Source organism: Ceratosolen solmsi, unplaced genomic scaffold, assembly GCF_000503995.2.
Source record: "Ceratosolen solmsi marchali unplaced genomic scaffold, CerSol_1.0 scaffold30, whole genome shotgun sequence".
Classification (NCBI taxonomy): domain Eukaryota; kingdom Metazoa; phylum Arthropoda; class Insecta; order Hymenoptera; family Agaonidae; genus Ceratosolen; species Ceratosolen solmsi.
This window is the reverse complement of record NW_011948421.1, coordinates 4,415,291-4,439,640: the sequence shown is the minus strand read 5'-3', so window position 1 is coordinate 4,439,640 and position 24,350 is coordinate 4,415,291. Positions and strand designations below refer to the sequence as shown.

The window sequence follows — 24,350 nt, the reverse complement described above, 5'->3', positions numbered from 1 at the left end:
GAAAAGACTGGACTGGAATGTTTAATGTAATGTGTAGCTTACACAAGTTTTATGTGTAATTTGTCACTATATGTCTAAATACATGCAGTGAAATATACTTGTTTCAGTCTAATTACAAAACAATAGATATTGTAATAAAATTTGCTTTATTAAATGGGTGTTTACTAAATCATTGATATTGAGTAATATTTTGTATTCCTCGGGTACATTTTATAAAATAAATTTTAAGTAAAACTATTATATTAAACTAATGAGTATCCATATATATATATATATATATATATATATATATATATGCATATTAATACATCCATATCAAACTATATTTAATTAAAAATATTTATTAATATGATTTTACACATTTTATATACATTTTAAACCTAATTTCTACAAAAAAGAATAAATTACTTAAACAAAGAAATAAAGTATTTCTTTCATACTTATGTACTAATTTTGTTATAAAAATGGAAACCAATTTATTACATTTATTAACAAATGTTATAATACATATAAACTGATAGTTCTTATATTGTTGCATCTTAAAACTGAAAATTTCAAATATATAACTGTAATAAATGAATCTTAAATTAAGAAGGATTGATGTAGGATTTAATGGTAATGTATATAGAAAAACATTAAGAATTGAAAAGAAATAACGCGTTATATTTTTCTGTTGTAGTAGTTTGGTGGCTCTTAATTTGCCATCGCCTTAGGGTTTAAGCAGCTGTATCGAAAAATGTGTCGATAGCAGTAGATACTTGCTCAGGACTGTATTTGACGTATTTAGCTGGATTTTTAGAAAACGAGGTGTTTTTATACTTGTGATAGAAAGTTGTATATGTCGGGACGATAGATTGACGCAATTCTTTGCGTAATTCTTCACGCATACGCGCATCTGGTACAGCATAGCTTCGATGGAATTTTGCGGCCTCATCGAATTCTCGTGTGAAACCAGAAAACCGTTCCTTTAGAACCTTCATTCCTATGATACATTTATTATTATAGTTTTATATTATTAATATAAAATTTTTAATAGTACACGATTTATCTAAAAATTTGCTTATACTTCTTAATTTTCGCTCTTATTAAACAATAATTTATGTATGTGTATATAGTTACGTAAGAATTTGAAAAAATTAAAATTTATATATGCAATAAAGTGAAGCTATTGGGTGCTATCAAGTAATAAATTTAAATAATTTTAAAATCTAATATATTGTTAGAAATTGGTTTAATTTTGATGTATTATATGTAAATAATACGATAGATTATTATACAAAATATATACCAATACTTCTTGTACTTAATGGAAAAAATCAATATATATCATTTATTTATTTTTAAGAAATTAACACAATCTAGCAGCCTTAATATTAAGTTTTAAAATATTTAAAAAATTGGAATTTATATTTATAATTTATATATACCAAAAGGTAAGGGTCAAGCAAACTAAACAAACCTGGTTCGTCATTGTGATTTTCAATATGACTACGAGTTTTAGCAAAGGTGGAGGTAACATAATTTGCTCGATCGCGTGCAAGTAAATCTTGATACGTCTGTTCAGCGGTTGGTTCGGCTAATAAAAGTAATTCCATAAGAGAGCTTCTTCTCAAAGCATTAATCACATAATTGTGATTATTCAAACGGAATAAAGCACGAAGCGCTGGATCGGAATAAGACGTGTCGCTTTTACTCACAAGTGCCAGATTTAGAAGGGCTAGCACTCTCTCTATAATAATATTATTAGACAAATGATTTATTTTTAACAATTTCAACTGATAATAAAATATTGCATCGATATTTTAAATATACTTTATATAAATCATAATTGTTTTCAGAATTATCGAAGAGTTTTCAAATAGATCGAAAAAATATTACGGGGGAGAATATCCTTTAAAATACAAATATTACAAATTTTATATTATAAATAATTTTCTAAACATGTTTTTTTTTTTTTTTTATATAACATTTAGACTCGAATTTAGTTAAGAAAATAATAGCTATTTGATATTTTAATTCCAAATAGTTGATAATTGATTGTTGAAGATATAACAGTACCACTCTTAATACTTATTTCCATGAAAATTATTAATAAAATTCTATAATTATAATTTGCTAATAAACAAGTTTTTATTAAAAATAAATAAGTTATATGTTCATATATATATGGATTCGGGAATTTTAGTAATGTGAATTTCTATATTTATATAATATTAAAGCAAATATGTATATATGACAAGCTATGAATATTAGAATCAATGTACATGAGAAATATATTAAAACAAAATAAAGTTAGCTGGTATGTAACATGGAGTTAATAAAATAAATAATACTTAATAAGTTTGAAAAAATATTCAAACATTTTTAGGTATTGATGAAATTATACTATACTAATTTTTCTAAAAATCCTTAATATTCTATTATCAAATATGTACCTAAAATTTAAAAATAGTAAATTCATATCTTGACGAGTTTGTGAAAGATTTATATGTAATAATAAATCAAATTTTTACAAACTATGATTTCATCTTCTGAATTTTAAAATTAAATCTAACAATGTTATTAATATAACAAAATTTTATTATTTTAAAAGGAATATTATTTTTCAATGTATATATTTAATAATATTGGATTTCAAATTTTTACAATTTAGATACATTTTCGGTAATTTCAGTTTAATTAGATGATTCTTTTTACTTAAAAAAAAATTAATATTTATATAAATTTATAATGATTATAAAAAATAAAATACTTACTTGTATAAAGACCTAAAGCAATTCTATGTTGCCCTTCAGAATGTTTAGTACTTGTAGCATTAGTGGAATCAGTGTCACTGTGACGTTTAAGAACAATACCTACTGTATCTGCATATTCCGTTAGTTGTTCAAGAAAAACAAGTACATTGCTTGTGCTTTCTGCGACAGTTCCATCTTTAGGCAAAATTGCACCAGATTCATTTCGTACATTTTCTCCAAAACATTCTAAAGCTTGAGCACCCTAAATGAAACGATTAATATCGTCCTAATTATTAAAATCTTAGAATATTGATATAAAATTTATATGATGCGAAGAATAATAACATGTATAGGCATATGTATTAGGCCATATACGTATTTATTACTACATATGGAGTAAAATCATTTTTCAATTTGAATTTAAAAGAAATTTGAAATTTGAAAATTTATTATCAAATTGAAAATTTTTTATTTTTATATTATTTAATTTATAATTATAATTTTAACACAAATATTTATATATAGCTTAAAAATACATTACATTTTTTTATCATTCTGTCTATGCATCGATGTGTTCATTCACTGATAGCACTGCTATATTTAATTTATAATACTTACTTTTTTACAAAAATATATAATTTTTGTGATTAACAACGATATTCTCCTGTGTAAATAAGCATTACTTTTATCATAGCCTTAGTAAGATTTTTTTCAACAATATGAAACGTTTTTAACGACTTAACTAAATAAATAATTTAATGGTAACAATATATTAATAAAAATCGTTTCAATTATAAATTTATTTTAATTATAAAACTTTAAATAATTCTCAATTTAAAAAAAAAAAAAACAAAATTTCTTCGGTATTATTGATAGAATTTTATGTTTATAATTAGTTTTAAATAATTAAAAATAATATTAATTAAATCAATTTAGTTATCTTTTGTGGGTTCATTTAAAAATGTTTTACGACATCTATTTCAGAAATATTCATATTTATAATGAAATCTTGTTAAAATAACTAATAAATTGAATAATAATCCAAATAGGAATAAAAATCGAATTAAACGTAAAAAGTCTTATTTTTAAATTAATATATTCTTGGATATATCTTACTGTGTCGGTGAGTGTCTGAATAACTGATGCAAATTTAGATCTGAGTGCGTACTCGCAGCCTTCGACAGTCCTCTCGAGATCCGGCTTGAGTTCCTCTAGATGCTTCAAAATGGGGAAAACAACGAGAACGGCCGAGAAGTCACGTTTGGTAATGCATCTTTTGGCTCTTGCGGCAATATTTTCACCATCGTGTGCGACAAGATCCATGGCATCGCGGACCGTTGCCTCAAGCACTTGTAGTTGTAACGATGTAGGTAAAATTCGGCCGATAAGTGTGCGTTCGGCTTGCATGAGCTTGTGCAAGCTTGCAGCTAACAATAAATAATTATCCATTTCCTGCTCATCTGGGGCAGAGTCCTCAGTTGAATGACTCGAGGGGCTGGTGGTCGGCTTTCTTGATGTGGGAAAGGACAATCCCGTTGTCTGGGATGCTTTTAGCAGCATTTTGCTTGCTTTCTTTTCGAGAGCAAGTTGCAATCGACGCGATGTCCGTCGACTGGTTGTATCAGATACACCCAGAGAGTGGCGGTGTGCGAATTTCGTTCTCTAATCGAATTATCAAGGCATATATTAATTTTATAATCATCCGTTTTTGCGTTATTTTAAAGTTATTATCAAAAATTCCTGCCGTTTTTTCATCTTGAACAATTTATTAACCGTTAAAAAATGACGCTAAGTTAATAATTTCATTAAAATAAAATGCAAACAATTTTATTAATATCATAAATATTAAAATTGTTCGATTCAGCAATATTTCATAGATTTTTCCTTTTATTTGAATTTAAAACTGCGAATGATAATGAGTGATTAATTAACAAATAATAAATAAAAATTATTGTTTTGGTTTTGATGATTTTTTGGTTGTTAGGTACAGTCATAGTTTTTACTCCATACTTTAAACTTGAAATAAAGTATTTTTATTTTTCAAATTTCAATTTAATGGTATTATTTGTTTTCGTCTTATATTTTGTTGATAGTTAATAGGAGTTCTTATGAAATATAGATTATTTTAATAATTTTTAAAGTGAAATATGAAAATAAGAAAATCATATCTAATATAATCATTTACTGGCATAGGACTAGCAGCATGTGTACTTCCTCCACTTGCACTTCTCTGATGTTCTTTCATCAATTGTAAAGAACGGAGAACAATTGTGGAACGAACAGAAGCATATAATTTTGCATGTCTTCGATGTCCTCTTTCTTCTAACCATCCTGATATCATAATTAAATCTGCTAGTGTACTTTCCGATAATTGACATAAGGATTGTGGAGCATCTTCATTGCTTGTGTCTTCATCTAAACCTATCAAATCTAAAAGAACTATGGGTAATACTGGTTTACTTTGTCTTGCTAAAATATCATGAAACTCTGCATATAGAGATTCAAGACCTATTTCAAAAAGCGTTGAAACATTTTCTAATTCTACGGAACTAGGATTATTTTTTTGAAAATATCGTTGAGCATTGTAAAGACGATTCATAGCCTCCAGAAATCCATCTAAACCGCCTGTTCCATTAGGTCCACCACGTACTGAACTTTCTACTTCTTGACAAACTCCGTAATATCCAATAGCATGGTCTAATACTGTTAGTGTTCTTTCAATATCTATAAATTTTATTATTGAGATTAAAAATACTTTCAAAAGTACAGATATAATAAACTTACTATGTTGTTGATTTTGAAGATTGCCAGTTTCATTATATACTGGTAGTATAGTACGGCGTAATGTAGCTAATCTATCTTCTAAAGAAGAAAGTATAGCTACCATGTTGTTAGTTAATTTTTTACTATTATCTTCTGCTTCTTTTAAAGTTTCCAACGATGCTAGTTCAGCTTCAAGTTTACATTCAATTTCAAATCTTCTTTTAGAAGTATCATTAGTATTAAACTGCATTTTTCTTTTATTTAAACGGTTTAGTTTTTCCAATCATATTCATATAGTTTATTCATACTATTTCAATTGTGAACAAAATATTTTAAAACGTATTTAAGTAAAATATACTGTAATATAACCTTCATATGCAAATGGGGGCGTGTCATATATAAGTTTAAATTCTTAGTTAATACAAATTTATAAAATAATAAATTATAAATGTCAATACTAAATAGGTATCCAAGCTGTGGCATATTCCACCCATATTTTGAGTTTATGTGCTAGTGGTTGCTCCACAGGCATACTAAAAAGAATATAAATTAGATACGATTTTTTAATTTTTAATGTAAAGTGCGTTAAAAAGCGCGCGTCTTTTAAATGTAATAAAATATAAAATTAAAGCCCTTGTATGCATCCATTTTATTAAAATGAGTAATTATATGAATTGAACTTTCTTTTAAAAAATGTATCCAATTTAAATGACACTAAAAAGATGTGTTTTTTTTATTTAATATAATATAAATATTTTATAATTTTTTGTTTGATTTTACTTTAGCAATTAAGTGGTTGTATTCTTTTTTGTAGATAATAACTATTATTTTTGAATTTTTATTTATATAAAGCAAACCTGATTTTATGATATTAATTTTAAATAAAAAAGCTAAGTATTATTGATTGTTATTGTGAACTACTATAAAAGAATGAATATTGTAAAACTTAATTAAAGATTCTTTTCCAAATTTGCAAATGAAATTTCAACACAAATTGATTTATATATATATATATATATATATATATATATATATATATATTTTTTTTTTTAATAATTGCGATCTAATACATAATTATATACGAAAGTCGATATTAAAAAAAAAAATGTTTTCTAAATTATAAAATAATTAATATATAAACGTATGTATAATTTTTGAAAAATAAATGACTTCTATAATATTCAAATATTTTTTAATATTTTTCAAATATTATTATATATAAAATTAAAATAGCATTTCTTCAATTTATCAAGGAATACAGTATAATAAAATAAAATATAGTGGCATGTTTCATTAAAAATAATGATTATTGATATTTATTAAAAAAGGCATCAGCTAGGCATATTATGTATACAAATTTTTAAATTATTTAAAATTTAAAGAAATAAAGTATTGAGTATTTTGAAATAAATTAGATTTTAAAACTAAACTTTTATAAGAAAAAATCTTAAAAGTAGTTTAACTTAATACTTTTATGTAGATCTCTCTGGAGGTGCTAATCTGTAATAATAATCAATTTGAAATATTAAAGATTAAAATAATAAATTATTCTTATAAAAAAGATCATTTGTATACCGATGAATAGTAATTTTATCATCTGCTACAATATGTGAAGTATCTAAAGGAGTTAAGAATGCAAACTGACTTTGCGGATGAGATTGTGCATGACCTAAAAGGATGTCCATAATCATTCGTCGATTTATTTTGTCCTGAAAAATAAATATATAATTAACTTTAATTACTGTAACAAAGAATTATAGATTACAATAAGAGTTAAAATTATAAGAGCGTTTTCTATATAATTATAGCAAAATATTTTATAAAATATCAATTTATGTATTGTTGATTTATTTAAATTGAATTCATTTAAATAATATGGATACAAATATTTTAATATAATAAATTATGTATAGACTAAAACGAAAATGTTTCAAAATGTTATACATATGGAAATTGAGATTTTTAATTTATTATATCTAAGTAGTTGCTTATAACTTATAAATATATATGAATACTTATGTATAATACTATGAATGAAATAATATGAAATACTTATGAATAGCTATCAATCTGAAGAATACATACAATAGAAAAAGTTTTTGAAATTATAAAATTGATATTGGAAATAATATGTCATCATATATTAATATTTTTTAATATAAATATAAAATAGTGATATAAATATAGATAACATATTTAATTCATATTTTTTGATTTATCAAACGAATATTAAAATATATTTCTCACTAAACACGGATTATTTCAATTTTAATTTTCGTTTAATTATAAATAATTTTATTTACCATAAAGACGTCAAATTCATCTAAAAAATAAAATGGTAATCCAGTACTATCCCACAAGGCCAATATGAAAGCTACGGTAGAATATGATCGTTCACCACCTGATAAGGCTTTAGCATCATTCGTTGATCGTTTAACATCATTAACAGGAGATACTTCTAAAAGTAGTTCTCGTTTTTGATGATCTATCGTTATTTGTCCTTTATAATTTCTGAGAGATAATACATTCACGAAAGACTGTTGTACTCGTTCACCAATTTGTTTTTTCATTTCGTTATAAAATAATTTACGATTTCTTAGCCGTTCGAGCTGTCTCTAAAATTAAATAAAATTTAATAAAAAACAAACACATTTTTCAAACCATATCCTAACATTATTTTCATTGTATATAATTTAATTAGAATTAATATTAAAATGAATAACTTACATCATTACTCGTAGTAAGTTCTATAGCAAATTCATGAACACCTTCATACTTTTCTTCCTTTTCCTGTAATTTTTTACTTAAAACATCTTTTGTTCCATGCTGCTTTTCTATGGTTTCAATTGTTAGTTTTAACTCTTTAGTTCGAGTATTTATTTCAGAAATAGTCCTTTGCGATTAAAAATAATTTTATGCATTATTTTAATGTTTATGTACATTAAACAACTAAATAAGATTATAAACAGATTATTAAATAGATCATTTAAATAGAAGTTATTTTTGAATATTTTACTGATTAATAAATTTTAAATTAAATATAATTTTTAATTTAAATACAAATTATATAAGTAATGAATTAGCAAATTGACTTGTATTATTATAATAAGAAGTGAACTATTCTTAGAATATTCAAAGTTTATATTATACAATATAAAGTATTCAATTATGATCATTTTAATGTTTAAGGTATTTATAATTGGTTTTATAGATTATTATACAACACTAAACATGCATACTTCTGTGTATTTACTCTGAGGCAAATTTTTTCAGCTATTTCAATTTTTGAGTTAACAACTCGTTCTTGTTGTTGCTGTTCACAATGTAATTTTTGCAGAGATTGCTGAGCTTCTTTCATTCTTCTTGTTGCACCTTGATTGGAAACACTTAATCTACTTTTTTCATATTCTAATTCTTTTATTTTTTCCTAATAAAAAAGCAGAAATAAATTTTAAATATAAATTTACAAAATATTTTTATATAAAAAATCAGCTTCTTACCTTAATTGGATTCAATTTTGTATCTAGATTTTGCGCAAGATCGCGAAGATTTTTCAATTCAGAAGTTATTGTTTCGAAATTTGTTTTAGATTCACGAAATTCTGTTATCATATGGCTTTCTTGTTCCTTTTTTTGTACAACTTGTCTTTGAAGTTCTTCAACTTCGGCTATCTATCAAAATATTTCTTGTTAAAAATACTAATAACTATTTTATCAGAAAAAGTATATTTTTTAAAAAATTTTTTTTATTATAAAAAAAGTATTGAAAATGTAAAAATTGAATATGTAATTAAATGAATTGTAAATAATTGATATAAGTTCTATTAAACTGCTGTTATATTGAACTGAAATTATGAATTTAATGAATGCAATAGAATTACAGTTACAATGTTAATATTAATTAATCATTTTATTTAATAGATACAGTCAATTCTTTATTCTTTAAATTTCAATTGTACTTTTGAGTAAAAATAGTTTAATAAATACCATTTTCTCATGTTTCAAATCTTGTACTAAAAATTAATTATTTAGCCTTTATAATGTAATTAAGTCATCTTTCTTTTAACAAATTTACCTAAAATTGGTAAAAAATTATTTTATTCCTTTACAAAAGAATACAACTATATATAAATTTAATTTTTTCTATATTTGAAAAAAAATACTATATTAAAACATTATTTAAAATTATTTATTATTCCTTTATTTTATTAATTAAACTATTTTATTTTGTATCCAATTCATTTCATAAAATTAATATTTAATCTTTAAACCAATATTACTTACAAAAGTATTTATAGTATTATTATTACAAGTTTCGTATATTTCTTTGAATTCTTCTATTTTGCTTTTCAGTTGTTGTTGTTGATGCAATAATGTTTTTACTTTATGTTGAACTTCTTGCAGCTCTATTTGATTAGTTTTCATAGATTCATGAACATCATTAAATGTATTTTGAATCATTTTTAATTCATTTTCCACAATACCTATTTCTTCTTGCAAAGATCTGTTAAATAATGAAAATTAAGTATAAAATAGAATAGCAATTATTTTAATTAAAAATTTGTAATTATTTATATGAATGGCAATTTATTACATAAAAACCAGTACATATTTCATAAAAAAAAAAAATAAATAAAAAATATTATTTTGTTATTAAATAACTTACTGTATGGCTTCATTTGTTGATACTTGTAAATATTTTGCTTTAGAAACACTGCCACCGTAAATTCGATAATTTGGATCAGGATAAAATAAATCTGAATTCTTTGTGATTGCTCGTTTACAGTTTTGTGGAACTTTAATGACATTTGACATCACAGTACATGCTTCATTCGATGTAGGTATTAACAGTATGCATTCAATTTCTCTTTGATCAATTAAAGAGTTTGCAATTACTGGGTGAGATATTTCCATAGCATCTAAAAGGTTCGAGTACTTTGGTGAATTAGTGCAACCATCTTCTACATTGTGCATCTATTATTTTTTATAATAAAATAATTATAATTATTTATATGATTACTAATAAATTTCTAAATGTATACAAGTGTATATGAATTTTTGAGTATAGCAAGTAACCATGTTTTTAGTGATTTATTATACTTTAGTAGTTCAATTAGGATAAATATTTCATAAATATATTTATATTAATGAAAGCTATATTACTTACATGATCAAAAAATTTACTAATTATTATTTGTGGTGGACGTTCAGTTTGAAATACTTCTTTTATTATTCTATTTAAAATTTGTCCATCCTGACTATTATCTACACAAAATGCAGTTATTGTTCCAAATCCTAAATAATTTTCTATAGCTGGAATCCAACTAGAATCTTTCAATTTAATAAATGAGCCTATAAACAACAAATATTTAATCGTTTGAAAGCAGTACTATTATAAAATATAGAAAGTATTATTTACCAAGTGGACCAAGAGGTTTTTGTTTGAATTTTCCTCTAGTATGTGCTTCTTCAATTCTTGCAAGAAGACGCGGCATATTTGGACCGTAAATAGTGAATTCATCATTAGGTTGATTTTTAAAAGCATTTAACCTCTGCTTAAGTTTATCTGTAGTAATTTAATATATAACGAAGATATTTAATATTCAAAGAAATTAATAGATATATTTATAATATTTATAATAAATTAATATAATTAAATATAATAAATTAATATTCATGCAACAAATATTACATACAAAGTGCACTCCGTTTTTGTTCAATTTCAATTCTAAATTTTTGCCCCTTTTGTTCAATGCGTCTTTTATTTTCTTCTAAATGCATAAGATCAGTTTGTTTTGTCCTTAACATTGCTTCTACCTCATCGAGTTGTTGTTCACTTTCATTCATTTTTTGTTTTGCTTCTTGTTTTTTATCTCCGGCGGCACTATTTTCTCTAAAATTGATAGTATAATTTATCCGATAATGATTAATTTTTTATGTTAATAAAGGAATATAAAAATACCTTTCTAATTTTTTAATTTCATTTTGTAAAGTAATTATATCATTTTCTTTTCTTTTTATGCTAGCATGAAAAATTCTTATATTTTCTTTTTTTTCATCGTAAGTTTTCTTAGCTTTTAAGTGATCTATTTTTATATCGTTTAATCTTACATTACTATCTGATGCTTCGTTTTCAAATTTCCTTATTTCTTTCTTCAGATCTCTATAAATGTATGTTTAAATTAAAATACAATTTTGGATATCAATTAAAATTATATATTCAAATTTCATACTCAATTTTTAAATTTATTTCTTGTTCTTTTGTTATTTTTGTGGATTCAAGATTTTCGAATTTTTTAATATTATCTTCTTCATCCTTTAATCTAGTATTTATTTGCAGTAAAATATTCTCTTCTTGAATAACCTATAATGTATTATAGTTATTATTCAGAATTATAAATTATTAAATAATAAATTTAATTTACTGTTGCCCAATGCAGTTCTTTCTGAAGATTTTCATATTCTTTTTTTATATCTTCTAAGGATTCAAGTGCTTTTAATTTTTTTTTAAGTTCAGTTATTTCTTTTCTATTTTCATTCAGATATTTTTGAGCTTCTTGTAAACGCAATCGAGCATTTTCACTGGATATTATAGCCTCTTTATAATTATTACCAATAATATCTAATCTAGTAGCTCTCATGAATAATTTATATTTATCTTGAGATTCAGCAGTTACTAAAAATGATCTGGATACATCTTGATTTAATACTGAGATCGGATTATCTACTTGAATATTTAAAAAGTTAACAATATTATGTAATTCTTCCTTTTTTGTAGAAATTAAATCACCTGAAAGAAAAATATAAAATACATATACTTTTGTATATAGGTATATATGTATAGAAATATTAAATATAACTGTAATTGTAAATATATATCAAAAGTTTTTAAGGAAAATTATACATTTTTATTTCACTTCATATTTGTTTTATATTTCTATTAACTTTTTTAGTGAAATTCTACTTCTGAAGTCGATATATTTAAATTCTTCAGTATATTATATTTATTTTTCATTCAAAATTACATTATAATTTTATATTTCTAATAACATATAATACTTTAAATGCAAATAGTTTCTCTTTGGTATTATTAGTTTTATTAATATTAGCTATTTAGGTTAATTTTTTAATAAAAGCTTAAAAGATAATTTCTGTTAATCTGTATAAAATGTAATTATGCAAAAAATGTTTATATAAAAAAATTATGTACATAAATATTACACATTGAATAAAAAATATATAAATATATACTGAAAAAAAAATTAAGAAAAGATAATTTTTGAATTATTTTAGAATTTTTATACCTTTCCAATTTTTAATTTTATAAGAAGAATTTGTATTTATATGACGAATTATTGTAATAGAATTTCCATAAGTTTCATACTTATAAGCCATGGGACCATCATTTGAAATTGTAATTTGTATCATTCCAGAGTTTTTTCCTTTTTTAATAAATTCTAAAAACACAAATGTAACAGTTATTTTTAATACAAAAATGTAGTTTAGTAATTCAATTATCATTCAATATATAAAGTTATTGCCTTTAATTGACGGCCCTCTATCAGTTGCTTTGGCTCTTGCACCCAACCCTATAGTTAAAGCGGTAAGTATCGCACTTTTTCCACTACCATTAACTCCAACAATAAAGTTTACTCTGTGATTAAGATTTACTTCCATTGCATCATGACACATAAAATTCTTCATAAATATACGTGTGATTTTTCCTGCAACTTGCTTTAATAAAACATTTTGCTTAAAAGAATATTATAAATTTTTCAATACTATATAAATTATATATAGTCTTAATATTTTTTGTTGCCTGAACACTTGTTAGAATTAAAATTTATACAAATATTTTTATTTATCAATTTTAATAATGAATATATATATATAAAGATCATTATTTAATTATTATATACTTTTAATTTAATTATTATTTATTTGTATTTTTAATTTAAAACATACATATTTAGAAAGCAAGCAATTCTATTAAAAATTATTTGAGGCTACTTGTAATTATTATATATAAATAAAATAAGATATTTATTATTTTCTTATAAATTATAAAACAACTACAATTAGTATTAATTAGTATAAAAATTAATTTTAAAAAGTCTAACATTCATGAAATAAAAATTACTATATAAAGAAAATCATATACGAGTAATTTTTATAAATTTTTAGTAGAAATATAAATTTACCGTTGTAATTAATAATTTAAATTTTATTTTTATTGAAAATTTGAATAAATATTTGATATTGATCCAAGAAATTTTTTTTTAAATTCATGTACCTCGTCATCAGCAAACGAGGAGGTATCATTCTTTTTTTTGGCACGTTTGGCTTGGATCTGATCCTCCTTTTGTATAGTTCTCTTTTTATTTTGATTCAGCTTCTCTGTAGCCATAGCGTCTTGTTTTTCTGTTTATTAATCTGTTACATAAAATCTCTTTTCTTATGGTATAATTGCTGTTAATGATATTAAATAATTAAGGTATGAAAAACTATTCATATACACAGATTTAGGATTATTTAATTAATAGATATAAATATTTCATTCTCTAACCTTTATTTATGAGTTAGTACTACATCTTACGTCAGTGTACTTAGGTAAAAAAAATTGTGTATTAACATCAGCTCATAATGTTTTGTCTTCTTATGTAGAATGCGGGTAACTTATATTTATATCATCTTTTTTCTTTATAAGCTATGAGTTGTACATAGATCACAAATTAAAGGTTTGTTATTTGATTGATGTTATTTGGAGTCTAGTCGTATTTAGAACATTTATGATTGGAGTAAAAGATTTTAAGTCTTTAATTCAATTTAAGTGAAAACTTAAATTTGTATGTTATATAGCTGTAAATATATAGCATATGCGATTTTTTCTACCGTACGTAATAATTTTAATTATTTGAATTATTATGCATTATTTAGTAGTAATTATACTTATGCATTCGTATGTTTCTCTAATAAGCGCGCGATTTAAAAGAATCCAGACAAGCATTCCAAAAAATTTAAAACAGTCAATAAAAATACTAAATATTTTATATATGCATATTTTAATATCAATTGTATCAGTATGATAAATGTGATTTCAAAAAATTAATCACAAATTTCTTCGATAATATGTAAATATTACACGTGTATATCATACTTTGTCCGTTATAGTTTGAATAGTATAAGACTAATTATTTTAAGAATTTATATCTTATTTTCTATGTATTAATAATTTGTTTAAAAACTTTATTGCTGCCAATACTAGAAAAAATAATAAAATATGTATAGAAAATAATTGATAGGCTGTCGTACCATATGTCGAGAAAAGGCCATATGAAAAATTTTAATTACATTGGTTTACTGGCAACATATTAATTAATTATAGAGAATAAAAATCTTCCTTATATTTATAAGGTGTATTAATTTGCACACACTAAAAGAAAAATCTTGTAAATTATAAAATTTGTATTTACTATATTAAAAAAATTGAGTATTAAATATAATCTTAAAGATTACAGTTTATCAATAAAAACAATTCAATTTTCCAAAGATTTTATTTTAATAAATTTTTCTTATTATTATGCGCCATATAATCAAAAAGTTGGATTTCATTTAACTACAATTATTTAGGAATGTAATTTTTAGATTTAAATGTCTTGCAATTATGGTCTCCAATGCTTTTAAAACACCAGTTTTTGGGGCATACAAAATTCTTATACAAACTCTTAACTACAGAATGTTAGAAAGTAAATGTTTTATCATTTATACAACCAATTTTTATTCATTCATAATAATTAATATAATTTCTTGTATTAGTTTGATTTTATTTACTTCACTTGAGTTTTATTATAGTTACATTTCACAATATTAACATCGATTTTTTTTCCTTTGAATTTATACTCAAATCTAAAGTATAACTAAATGATGATAAAATTTGTGGCACATGACCTAGAGGCTTATTAAGTAAATTTTATATTTGTATTTGGTATTATTTATTAAACATTTATAACAAATTCATAGAATGTCAGTATTTTATTTTAATTTTTAATTTCTAGACAATAAATTCATATTCTACTCGTACACAAAGGCTTAAAGATTTAAAATTTTAGTTGCATATATATATATATATATATATATATATATATATATATATATGTGTGTGTGTGTGTACTTCTTTTTCATTTTGTGTATCCATTTATCAGCGGTTTCCGTTAAAATATATGTAAATAATGGTATGGTGTGCTCTCTTTAATATTCTTAGGTTTTGGGTTATTATAATGTTCCATTCCAAACGTCCAAGAAAACATTTAAAGATGGCAGAGACGCTGATTTGGAAGGAGGTTGTCAAATATACGTTTCATTTTATTTATCTAATTCATAAAGAATTTGTATGTTGCACGAGTAAACGGTGTACCTCATCATGGAAAATTTTAGAAAAGTATTTTTAAAAATTGTGCAAGGATAGCTTGTAAATGATAATATTATAGCTATTTGAAGCTTTTTAGGTGAGTATTATAAAATATATTTAATTAAAAAATTATCAATTTCTGTTATTTTTTATATAATATTATTTATATAAGTAATATATTGCACTTCATTTTAAAGATTAATGCTTTTTTCTTTTTTCATAAAAAATGTTTAAATTATAGGTTATGATTTCATGTACATATGTACTATTAGTATTAATGAGCTATAGTCTTATTTGATTGATTTGTAGCATCTGTACAATAATAATTATAATAAATTTTGTTTAATATAAAATATTTAGATAACTATTAAAATCTTAAAAAATATATAATACTTATACTATGTTTTTTTATTGATACAGTTTAATTGTTTTGATATATTTCAATTTAATGAAAGTTTATTATTTAGCTCAGTTATTCTTTGAATTTGAATAATTTTTAAATTAATATTATTGAATTAGTTTCATAATTATAATGATATTAGATTTCAATTAATTGCTTAATATATCATTAATTATTAATAAATATACAAATAGAATATATATTTTTATTGCTATTATGATATAAATATCTAAAAGTTAATGATTTATTTATATTTATGCTTAAAAAAATGTATAATCAGATTCATGTTATAATTTTTTAGGTAACATTGTCAAAATGACGACACAATATTCTAGAAATGTTTTAAAAATGGTAGTAGCTCAGATTTGCCAAACTATTGGATGGCATTCTATTAATTCTACCCCATTAGAATTTATGGTTGATCTTATGCAAGAATATATTTTTCAACTTTCAAAACTTACTCAACAATATACACAAGTTTGTAAGTGATTTTGATCAAATAAGCTAATATGGGAACTAAATAAATTTTAAATTTATAAGTATAGTACATAGTATAAATATAGAAGTATAGTAGAATATATTTTAGAATTAAAATTTAAAGATAAATTATCATAAATTTTATTATTAATTTCAAATGAAGTATAAATTAATTTATATAATTATAATTATTATAAATACAATAAAAATTATATCGCAGTTAATAAAAATTTATAAATACACAATTTATATAAATAAAAATATAAATTTTTATTTTAATTTAACAAATTTTTTTTTTATATTAAAAATGAAATGATATTACATAATGTACTTTTTGATATTATATACATTAAAAAAAATTAATTTCCAAATTTCTTGTCTTACTTTTACAATTTTCTCACAATGTTTAATTTTTAGTAGGAAGAAGTGATGCTAACTTAGATGATTTAGGATTAGCTTTTCGTCATATGAATATTAATTTGCAAGAGTTAGCAGAGTATGTTAAAAATGTTGATTCTGTACCCTGTGTTGTTGCCGTACCAAAATTACCAATTCATAAGGAAAGTCATCTTAATTTTTTAAAACCAGGTAGTAGAGAAGTGGTTACAAGATCTGTGCATGTCCATGAACATTTGCCTGCAATGTATCCTGCTACTGAAGGTATTTATTACAAAATAACTTGTATATATTAAATAATTTTGAACTTCTTACATTTTATAGAAGAATATTTACCAGAATTTAAACAAGTAGAAAATATACATACATCTACAGTAAGTGAGCCAATGAATATTTCTGAAGATGATTCTAATGAGGTGACTAATATAATTGCAATAAATGGAGTTTCAAGTGAAGATAATATAATTAAGTCAACTCCTCCAGCTGTGTTCAAACGACCAGGAGATCCTGTTTCTTTTGATGGATCTGCTGTAAAACGAGTAAAAACCACAGAAGAAGGTCGTCCTCTTCGTGAGATACACAGTGTTATAATGACAACATCAGGCTTTTTGTCTACTGCGAGAGAAGGAAAACTGCCAGAATCAAGAACACCTCAGCAAACCCGTTCAGAATCTCCGACACCTTCTTATCCTATTACTTTACCGGAAAATAAAATGGAAAAGAAAATGAAGAAAATTACTAAACGAATTTTGCCAGGATCTGAAGACGTCAAACCAGAAAATAAAGAAAATAAGAAGAAAAAAATTCCTAAAGATACATTATTTAAACCAGATGAAATTAAGGATGTTAAAGTTAAAAAATTGACTGGAATGAAAGAGTTAACTAAATTGAAGGCTTTGAAACAAGGTGGTAAGGCAGCAAGTCCAAATACAGCAGGTCCATCTAACGTTGCAGGAAAAGTACAAGGTGATTTTATTATTAATGTTTGCTTATAGTATTAATTTTTTAATTAATAATTATATTTAATTGTGCCCTGTGTTTTTATTTAAATTATCTATATTATTTATAGTATTTATAAATAAGGTGTTACATATAAGGCTTCAATTTATATAAGATTGTGTTATAGTCATAGATTTTTATAAATTTTTTATTAAAAATTTGATAAGCTTAAATGAAAATATTCATACTTTTTAATTTAACTCATAAATAAGGAAGATTTGTAATATTTTTTTATTAAACTGTGCAAATATTTTAAATTTACTTTATATTTCTTGAAAATTAATATATCTTTAATTAAATCAAATTTAATTAAAAAAAATTGTATTATGTATTTTACAATGATATAAAAATATCCACCAAAATATTTTTATGTTTTTAATATATGTTTTAAAAAAAATTTATAAAATTAATTTTAAATGAAATATTAATATTTACATATATTTTTTTATATTTTCATATCTATGTTATATGTTAATTTACTTTTATTACTTACAAATTTGAAATTTTTTATTATATAACAAATTAATTACCTAATTAAATTTTGTATGATTTATTCAAAGGTAAAATATCAGGAGGAAGTCCGAAACATATAAAAAATATTCCAACTATAAATAAAGTGAAAGTGGAAAGAGTTATAGATGTTACACAGAATACAGAAAATATTAGTTTGAATGAGCGTAAGGAAGAAGTTGTCGATAAATTACCTATCGAACCTGATAAGCAAAAACTCAATATTTTTAAAAAGATATCCTCGAAACCCAAAGAGGATAAAGAAAAGGAAGTAATAGATTTACAGCATAAGTTAAAAGATCATGCTTGTAGTGACAATTCGCCAAGTTTAATTATTAGCGATAATGAACGAAATCGCAATGATATCCTTGTGAAGCAAGAGGATAAGAAATCTATTTTACAAAGTCCATTAGCTAATAATTGTGCAGCACGAGCTACAGTAACAGATGATGGTGTAGTAGATATGATGAGTCCTGGATCTGATGTCTATATGTTTGATGATATGTCTCCACCAGGAACTCCAAGTACTCCAAAGACACCAGAACTTAATGTTCCAAATGTTACAATGGAGCAAAAAAAAAAAAGAAAAGAAAAAACTGGAAAGAAGAAAGAAACAAAATTAAAAAGTTTAAAAAATACTGTTAGTCCAAAAAAGGTAAAATAATATTAATATTTTACAGTTTTTTAATATTTCTTTTTAAAGTTCTTTAATATGTTTATGAAGTTCTTAAACTGCTGCTCTAGTTATATTATAAGTAAAAACTTCTTGATTTGTAAAAAATTGATAAATATAAAAAATTAAGGCTATTTGATACAAATATTTCATAATTCTATACTTAACGACATTATTTTTATAAATTTTGAAAAAATAATCCTTCAAATATATATAAGAAATATGAAGATTCAATTTTAAGAGAATGCAATGGCATTTTTAGGCAAGATTGTCAAACGACTCAGTGGAAGTCAACGTTATGGATCGGCCAAAGACGCCTCAGGCACCAGAGCAACCACCACCACCTAGGGATACTAGCTTGCCCCCTTCTTTACCCTTCCCTTTTTTCCCACCATTTCCTGCAGCTCCTGGCCTTATACCTCATCCTATGTTTCCTCTTCCATTGCACAAGGCTCTACCAGGAATGGTGGGACCACCAAATCCAGCTGCGGTAATGCCTGGCATGTTGCGTCAACGCTTTTTCCGACCTAAGATCGAACCATCTAAATCCATTGCATCGCCGTCTTTGATTGGCGAATCCTTACGTCCATCTGCTTCTCCGGTATCCTCCACGTTATCTTTGAAACAACAGCAGCAATTGCCAGTGGATAAACCAAGACCATTAAAAAGTCCAGAAAAGGAATTGATGCTATCATCTCCGAAGCTTCCAACTTCAACTAACTATCTTGTACCGGATACCTTAGTTTCATCACCAATCTTGACCAGTAGCGGGGGAAGTCTTATGACACCTCTAATCCCTCCAGCAATATCTCCAGTTGTTCCTGCTCCTTTATTACCACCCAACTTGCCCCTCGTCAAATCTTTTAAACCTGATAAGGTCGAAAAAATTGATAAAATCGATAAGGTAATATATATAACTCCAATAACCATAATAATAATAATAATAACAACGTCAACGTCAACGATAGTAACAACAATAATAATAATAATGATGGCAATGCTTTATAAAGCTAATAGTACGAATGAATAAGTGGTTAATTACTTGCTTCATTCTTATGACTAAAAGTTCATTTATAGGTTTAGTTCTATTTATTATTATTATTATTATTATTATTATTATTAATTTGAATATTAGTACACATATTTAATAGAAAATATTAAAAAAAAAATTATTGCTTTTTTAATTATATATCAATCAATTTGATAAGTATTTATATTTGTATATACATACATGATAGTATTAAGAGCATGATGAAAATATTATTTTATAAATACATATTTATAATAATAGAAAGCAAAAAGTTGTATTAATAAATTTGCACGATTAACTTTTCATAGTAAAAAAGTATTGATCGAATCAATTTTGTACCTACCATTTTAATTTAAAGAAATAATTTGTTATTATAGAAGTCAAAAGAACATAAAAAAGAGAAAAAAGATAAATTAAAAAAGAAGAAAGAGAAAAAAGAGAAGCATAAAGATAAGGGAGAAAAAATTAAAGAAAAAAAAGATAAAAGTGAAAAAAAGGAAAAACTAGAAAAAATTAAAGAAAAGAAAGAAAAGAAAGAAAAACGGAAGGAAAAAGAAGCAAATAAAAAAATTGCAGTAAGTTTTATTATGAATTCTATTTTACTTTATATGAAATTTTCTTAATAAGTAATAAATTTTATTTTCTTATAATATATTTTTTAAACTTAGATACTGAATTAGATATTTGGCATATGAAACAATTGTATTATTATTTTATAATAATTTTATATTTAAGTTTTTAGTTTTAAGAAATGGTAGTATTAATAATTATTATAATTTACCAAACTACAGAAGGAAGAAAAAATTCTTGAAAGCGTGCCAAAGATTACTTTGAAATTAGGACCAGCCGGAGGTTCGCCGCGACCTCCTACGCCAGACAGTGCCTTAACAAAGAAAATGTATGATTATTGAATTCATTAACGGCGTAATTTATACTCATAATATTTAAACTCGTTATCACTGATCACGTTTAAATGTTTCGCAGCACGATAAAGCCACCAAAGAAACCAGAAGAGGAAGTGAAGCGTGAACCAACCCCAGAACTAGCGAGGATTTCAGCACTGGTAACACGACCGCCCAAGCAGAAGTCTACAAGTAAGAAAGCAGAAGAGGGACTCTTAGAGGCATACGCTAATCTTCCTTCGGAAGCTTCTCTTTCTAATGCGACACTCGTTCCTACTCTGCGGACCAAAAAGCCTGTATTTAAGGCTTTGTCCCTCAGGGAACCCTCTCCCGATTCACCTGTATACGCCCATTCCTTATCCGCTCATTCCTTGGCACTGCGAGAAGGCATGCAGTTCTGCTTCACCGTAAGTATTATGAGCCGATTTGTCGAAGTGCGAATTAGCGATGGAGCAGAACTTTGTCAAAACTTGTGGGCAAAGTTTCGTCTTTGTTTATACAATAGTGATATTTAATATAAAAGAATGAAAAATGGATATAAAAATATCTTCCATATATACATTTATTAAATAGCTTGATTTACTTAGTTATAAGAGATAATAATAATAATAATAATAATAATAATAATAATAATAATAACAACAATTATTATTATTATCATTGTTGTTACTGTTATTGTTATGATTGGTATTATTATGAATACGATTATTAAGTTAAAAAACTGATTTTATAGGAATAATAAATACAGATGGCTATCAATCAATACAAGTTTTATATTTTTAAAATCCTTTTTAATTTTTTTTTAAGTACACATATAAAAAACAATGTGCATTATACAAGCTACAGCTTTTAATGCATTATAGAATTTCAATTTATTTTGAAGTTAAAATAATCTTACATATATGTATAAGTGTAATTGGTTGCATTAAATATTGTTATTGTTAAACATTTTCAAAAAATTTAAATGAATAAATTATATATCAATAATATATAATATATAATTTTTTTTTCATTTAGTCATTTTTTAAATTCAAAAAGATTTTTTAATCTGTAATTATGAATTAAGTATTTATAAGGTTAATAGAAGAATATACAATTACCATAAAAATTAATATAGAAAATCAAGCACTATCAGTCTAACATGACACGTTTGAAGATGGAAGAAAAGGTGTTCCTAAATATTTTTAGTAAAAATAAATTGCAAAGTTTTTAGGATTTTAATTCAATTAAGAAAAAATATTTTTTGAAGATAATTTTAGATAGATATTAAATTTTAACAATAGTTTATTTAGAATAACAATTTTACAAAACCTATAAATTTACTTATTAAAACTAATATAATTTTATTCGTAATAACATTAGAATTTTACATATTCTAAAATTTGAACGAATAATTTTATTTCTATTGATAAAGCTTTGTTCCATTATGCTAATTCAAATCAATAATTCAGCTCAATCCATCAAAAGAAATACACTATCATGGATTTTGAAAATGCGGAAAGTGAACAAAAATTATCCTTATCCATATTCCAACTTCAACCCATCACTGTTTTCTGTCATATTTTCTGACCTTTTCTTGTCTTTCTGTTTATTTATGTATTTTTTCCATTTCTTTATAACCTTATTATAAGGTGATGGTTTAGTTATTTATTAGTTGGTCGATGCTTCCTTCTTATTACTTAGGCTCGTCGGTTCATGATTTTGAATTTTGTTACAAATTGATTTGATTATTTTATTGTCTCATATATCATAAATTTATTCATCTTTAAATCTTAAATCATCAAATAATTCCTTATATTTTAGTTCATAAAATTCAATACAATAATTGAAAAAATAAAAAAATTTTCTAAGATATTTAAAAATCATAATAGATATTAATTTTTCGTACTAATAAACAATGAAAAGACCTTAATAGGCTACACGTAATCAAATTCTGTTTTATTTTTATTTTTGTTTTAAAAAGTAGTAATTATTAATTATTAATTAAATTATAATTAATTAAAGAGCCGAGTCATGCTATAATCTTTGGCTTGGAATTTTTAAAAATTTTGTCTCGTAATTTTTATTCTTGTGTTAATTGTGTGTATGAGTTTAGTACTGTTCTTTCATTAATTATATTTAAAATATCTTTCAAGTGCACGATAGTTTCAAAGCTTGATTTTTCAATAAATAGCTTTACCTGCTACATTTTTATATCACGTCTTTTAAAAATATATTAAGTTAAATATAAGTAAAATATTAAAAGTTAAATATTAGCTTCTGGAAATTAATATTGGGAGTTTTTTTCATTTTCAACCATTTCATCAAATTATGACATATATATGATACATTAATCTATTATATTTTGATGAAATAGTTTTATTAGTTTAACGTTGTTTGGTATAGTAATGTATGCTTAATATTTGATTTTCAAGTATATGTGTAAAAGAAATAATTAGTTGTTGCAACTCAAATTCAGTAATTTATAGTTATTTTTAAAATTACATTAAAACTTTATTATTCTTATGTCTTTATTAGCACTATTAAATATTTTTTATTTCTAAATCAGTAAGTGATGTGAATGTTTTTTTACAGTTATTACTTAATTAGAAAATTTTCATGTCAGTGCATTTATAATTTATTAGAAGTATTTAATATGAGAGTTTTAAAATTAATTTTTTTACTCCCTATGAAAATTTTAATTATTACAATGATTTACTTGTTATATAATTTAATGTTTTATCAAAAACTATTAAAATATTTTAAGTTTGTACATTGTAAATTTTGATTCCTTATTATTTTTTTTTTTTTATTTATTTAATTAGAAAATTAATTATTATATTACAGGAATTAAATGGAATTCTTTATATGTTAATGAAAATATTTAATTACATAAATAATGTTTATACAAGAATAATTAAAAGTATTCAGTATTAGTTAACAAATTTTTGCAAGTGCTGAATTTCAGTAGAAATAGTTTACTTGTTTGCATGTCGATTGCACGAATAGTTTCACTTTTAGAAATTTGTAAAGCAAATGAGAATAGTTAGGATTATAACCATCGCTTTTGATGGCACAG

General features: G+C 23.8%; 3 protein-coding genes across 5 annotated transcripts in view; 1 reads left to right on the top strand and 2 right to left on the bottom strand.

The window, feature by feature from the left end:
• Window positions 1–526: 526 nt before the first annotated feature.
• Window positions 527–5,873, bottom strand: Exo70 (exocyst complex component 7). Its single transcript, XM_011498552.1, has 6 exons — window positions 5,520–5,873; window positions 4,921–5,459; window positions 3,852–4,397; window positions 2,757–2,997; window positions 1,460–1,729; window positions 527–982 (listed from the first exon to the last, which is right to left on the bottom strand). The coding sequence occupies exons 1-6, from the start codon at window positions 5,746–5,748 to the stop codon at window positions 717–719; spliced, it is 2,091 nt and encodes a 696-aa protein (XP_011496854.1). The 5' UTR covers window positions 5,749–5,873; the 3' UTR covers window positions 527–716.
• A 1,043-nt stretch (window positions 5,874–6,916) lies between these two features.
• Window positions 6,917–13,994, bottom strand: SMC6 (Structural maintenance of chromosomes 6). The gene is made up of 17 exons (XM_011498551.1): window positions 13,791–13,994; window positions 13,039–13,231; window positions 12,802–12,954; window positions 11,923–12,287; window positions 11,731–11,861; window positions 11,460–11,660; window positions 11,194–11,390; window positions 10,917–11,063; window positions 10,665–10,849; window positions 10,164–10,471; window positions 9,782–10,001; window positions 8,999–9,169; window positions 8,738–8,925; window positions 8,226–8,391; window positions 7,802–8,113; window positions 7,074–7,207; window positions 6,917–6,998 (listed from the first exon to the last, which is right to left on the bottom strand). The coding sequence occupies exons 1-17, from the start codon at window positions 13,902–13,904 to the stop codon at window positions 6,971–6,973; spliced, it is 3,213 nt and encodes a 1,070-aa protein (XP_011496853.1). The 5' UTR covers window positions 13,905–13,994; the 3' UTR covers window positions 6,917–6,970.
• A 1,826-nt stretch (window positions 13,995–15,820) lies between these two features.
• Taf3 (TBP-associated factor 3) overlaps window positions 15,821–24,350 on the top strand; it is a 14,488-nt gene continuing 5,958 nt past the window's right edge. For 2 of the 3 annotated variants that reach the window (XR_912838.1, XM_011498547.1), the window contains exons 1-9: window positions 15,821–16,002; window positions 16,607–16,786; window positions 17,200–17,442; window positions 17,503–18,144; window positions 18,738–19,342; window positions 19,623–20,264; window positions 20,768–20,965; window positions 21,182–21,288; window positions 21,375–21,699. Coding sequence is in view for 2 of the 3 variants with exons in the window: in XM_011498547.1 (XP_011496849.1) it covers window positions 16,621–16,786; window positions 17,200–17,442; window positions 17,503–18,144; window positions 18,738–19,342; window positions 19,623–20,264; window positions 20,768–20,965; window positions 21,182–21,288; window positions 21,375–21,699 (2,928 nt within the window). In the remaining variant the exon portion in view is untranslated. The remainder of the gene's footprint in view (window positions 16,003–16,606; window positions 16,787–17,199; window positions 17,443–17,502; window positions 18,145–18,737; window positions 19,343–19,622; window positions 20,265–20,767; window positions 20,966–21,181; window positions 21,289–21,374; window positions 21,700–24,350) is intronic. The other variant, XM_011498548.1, reaches the window with a different exon arrangement.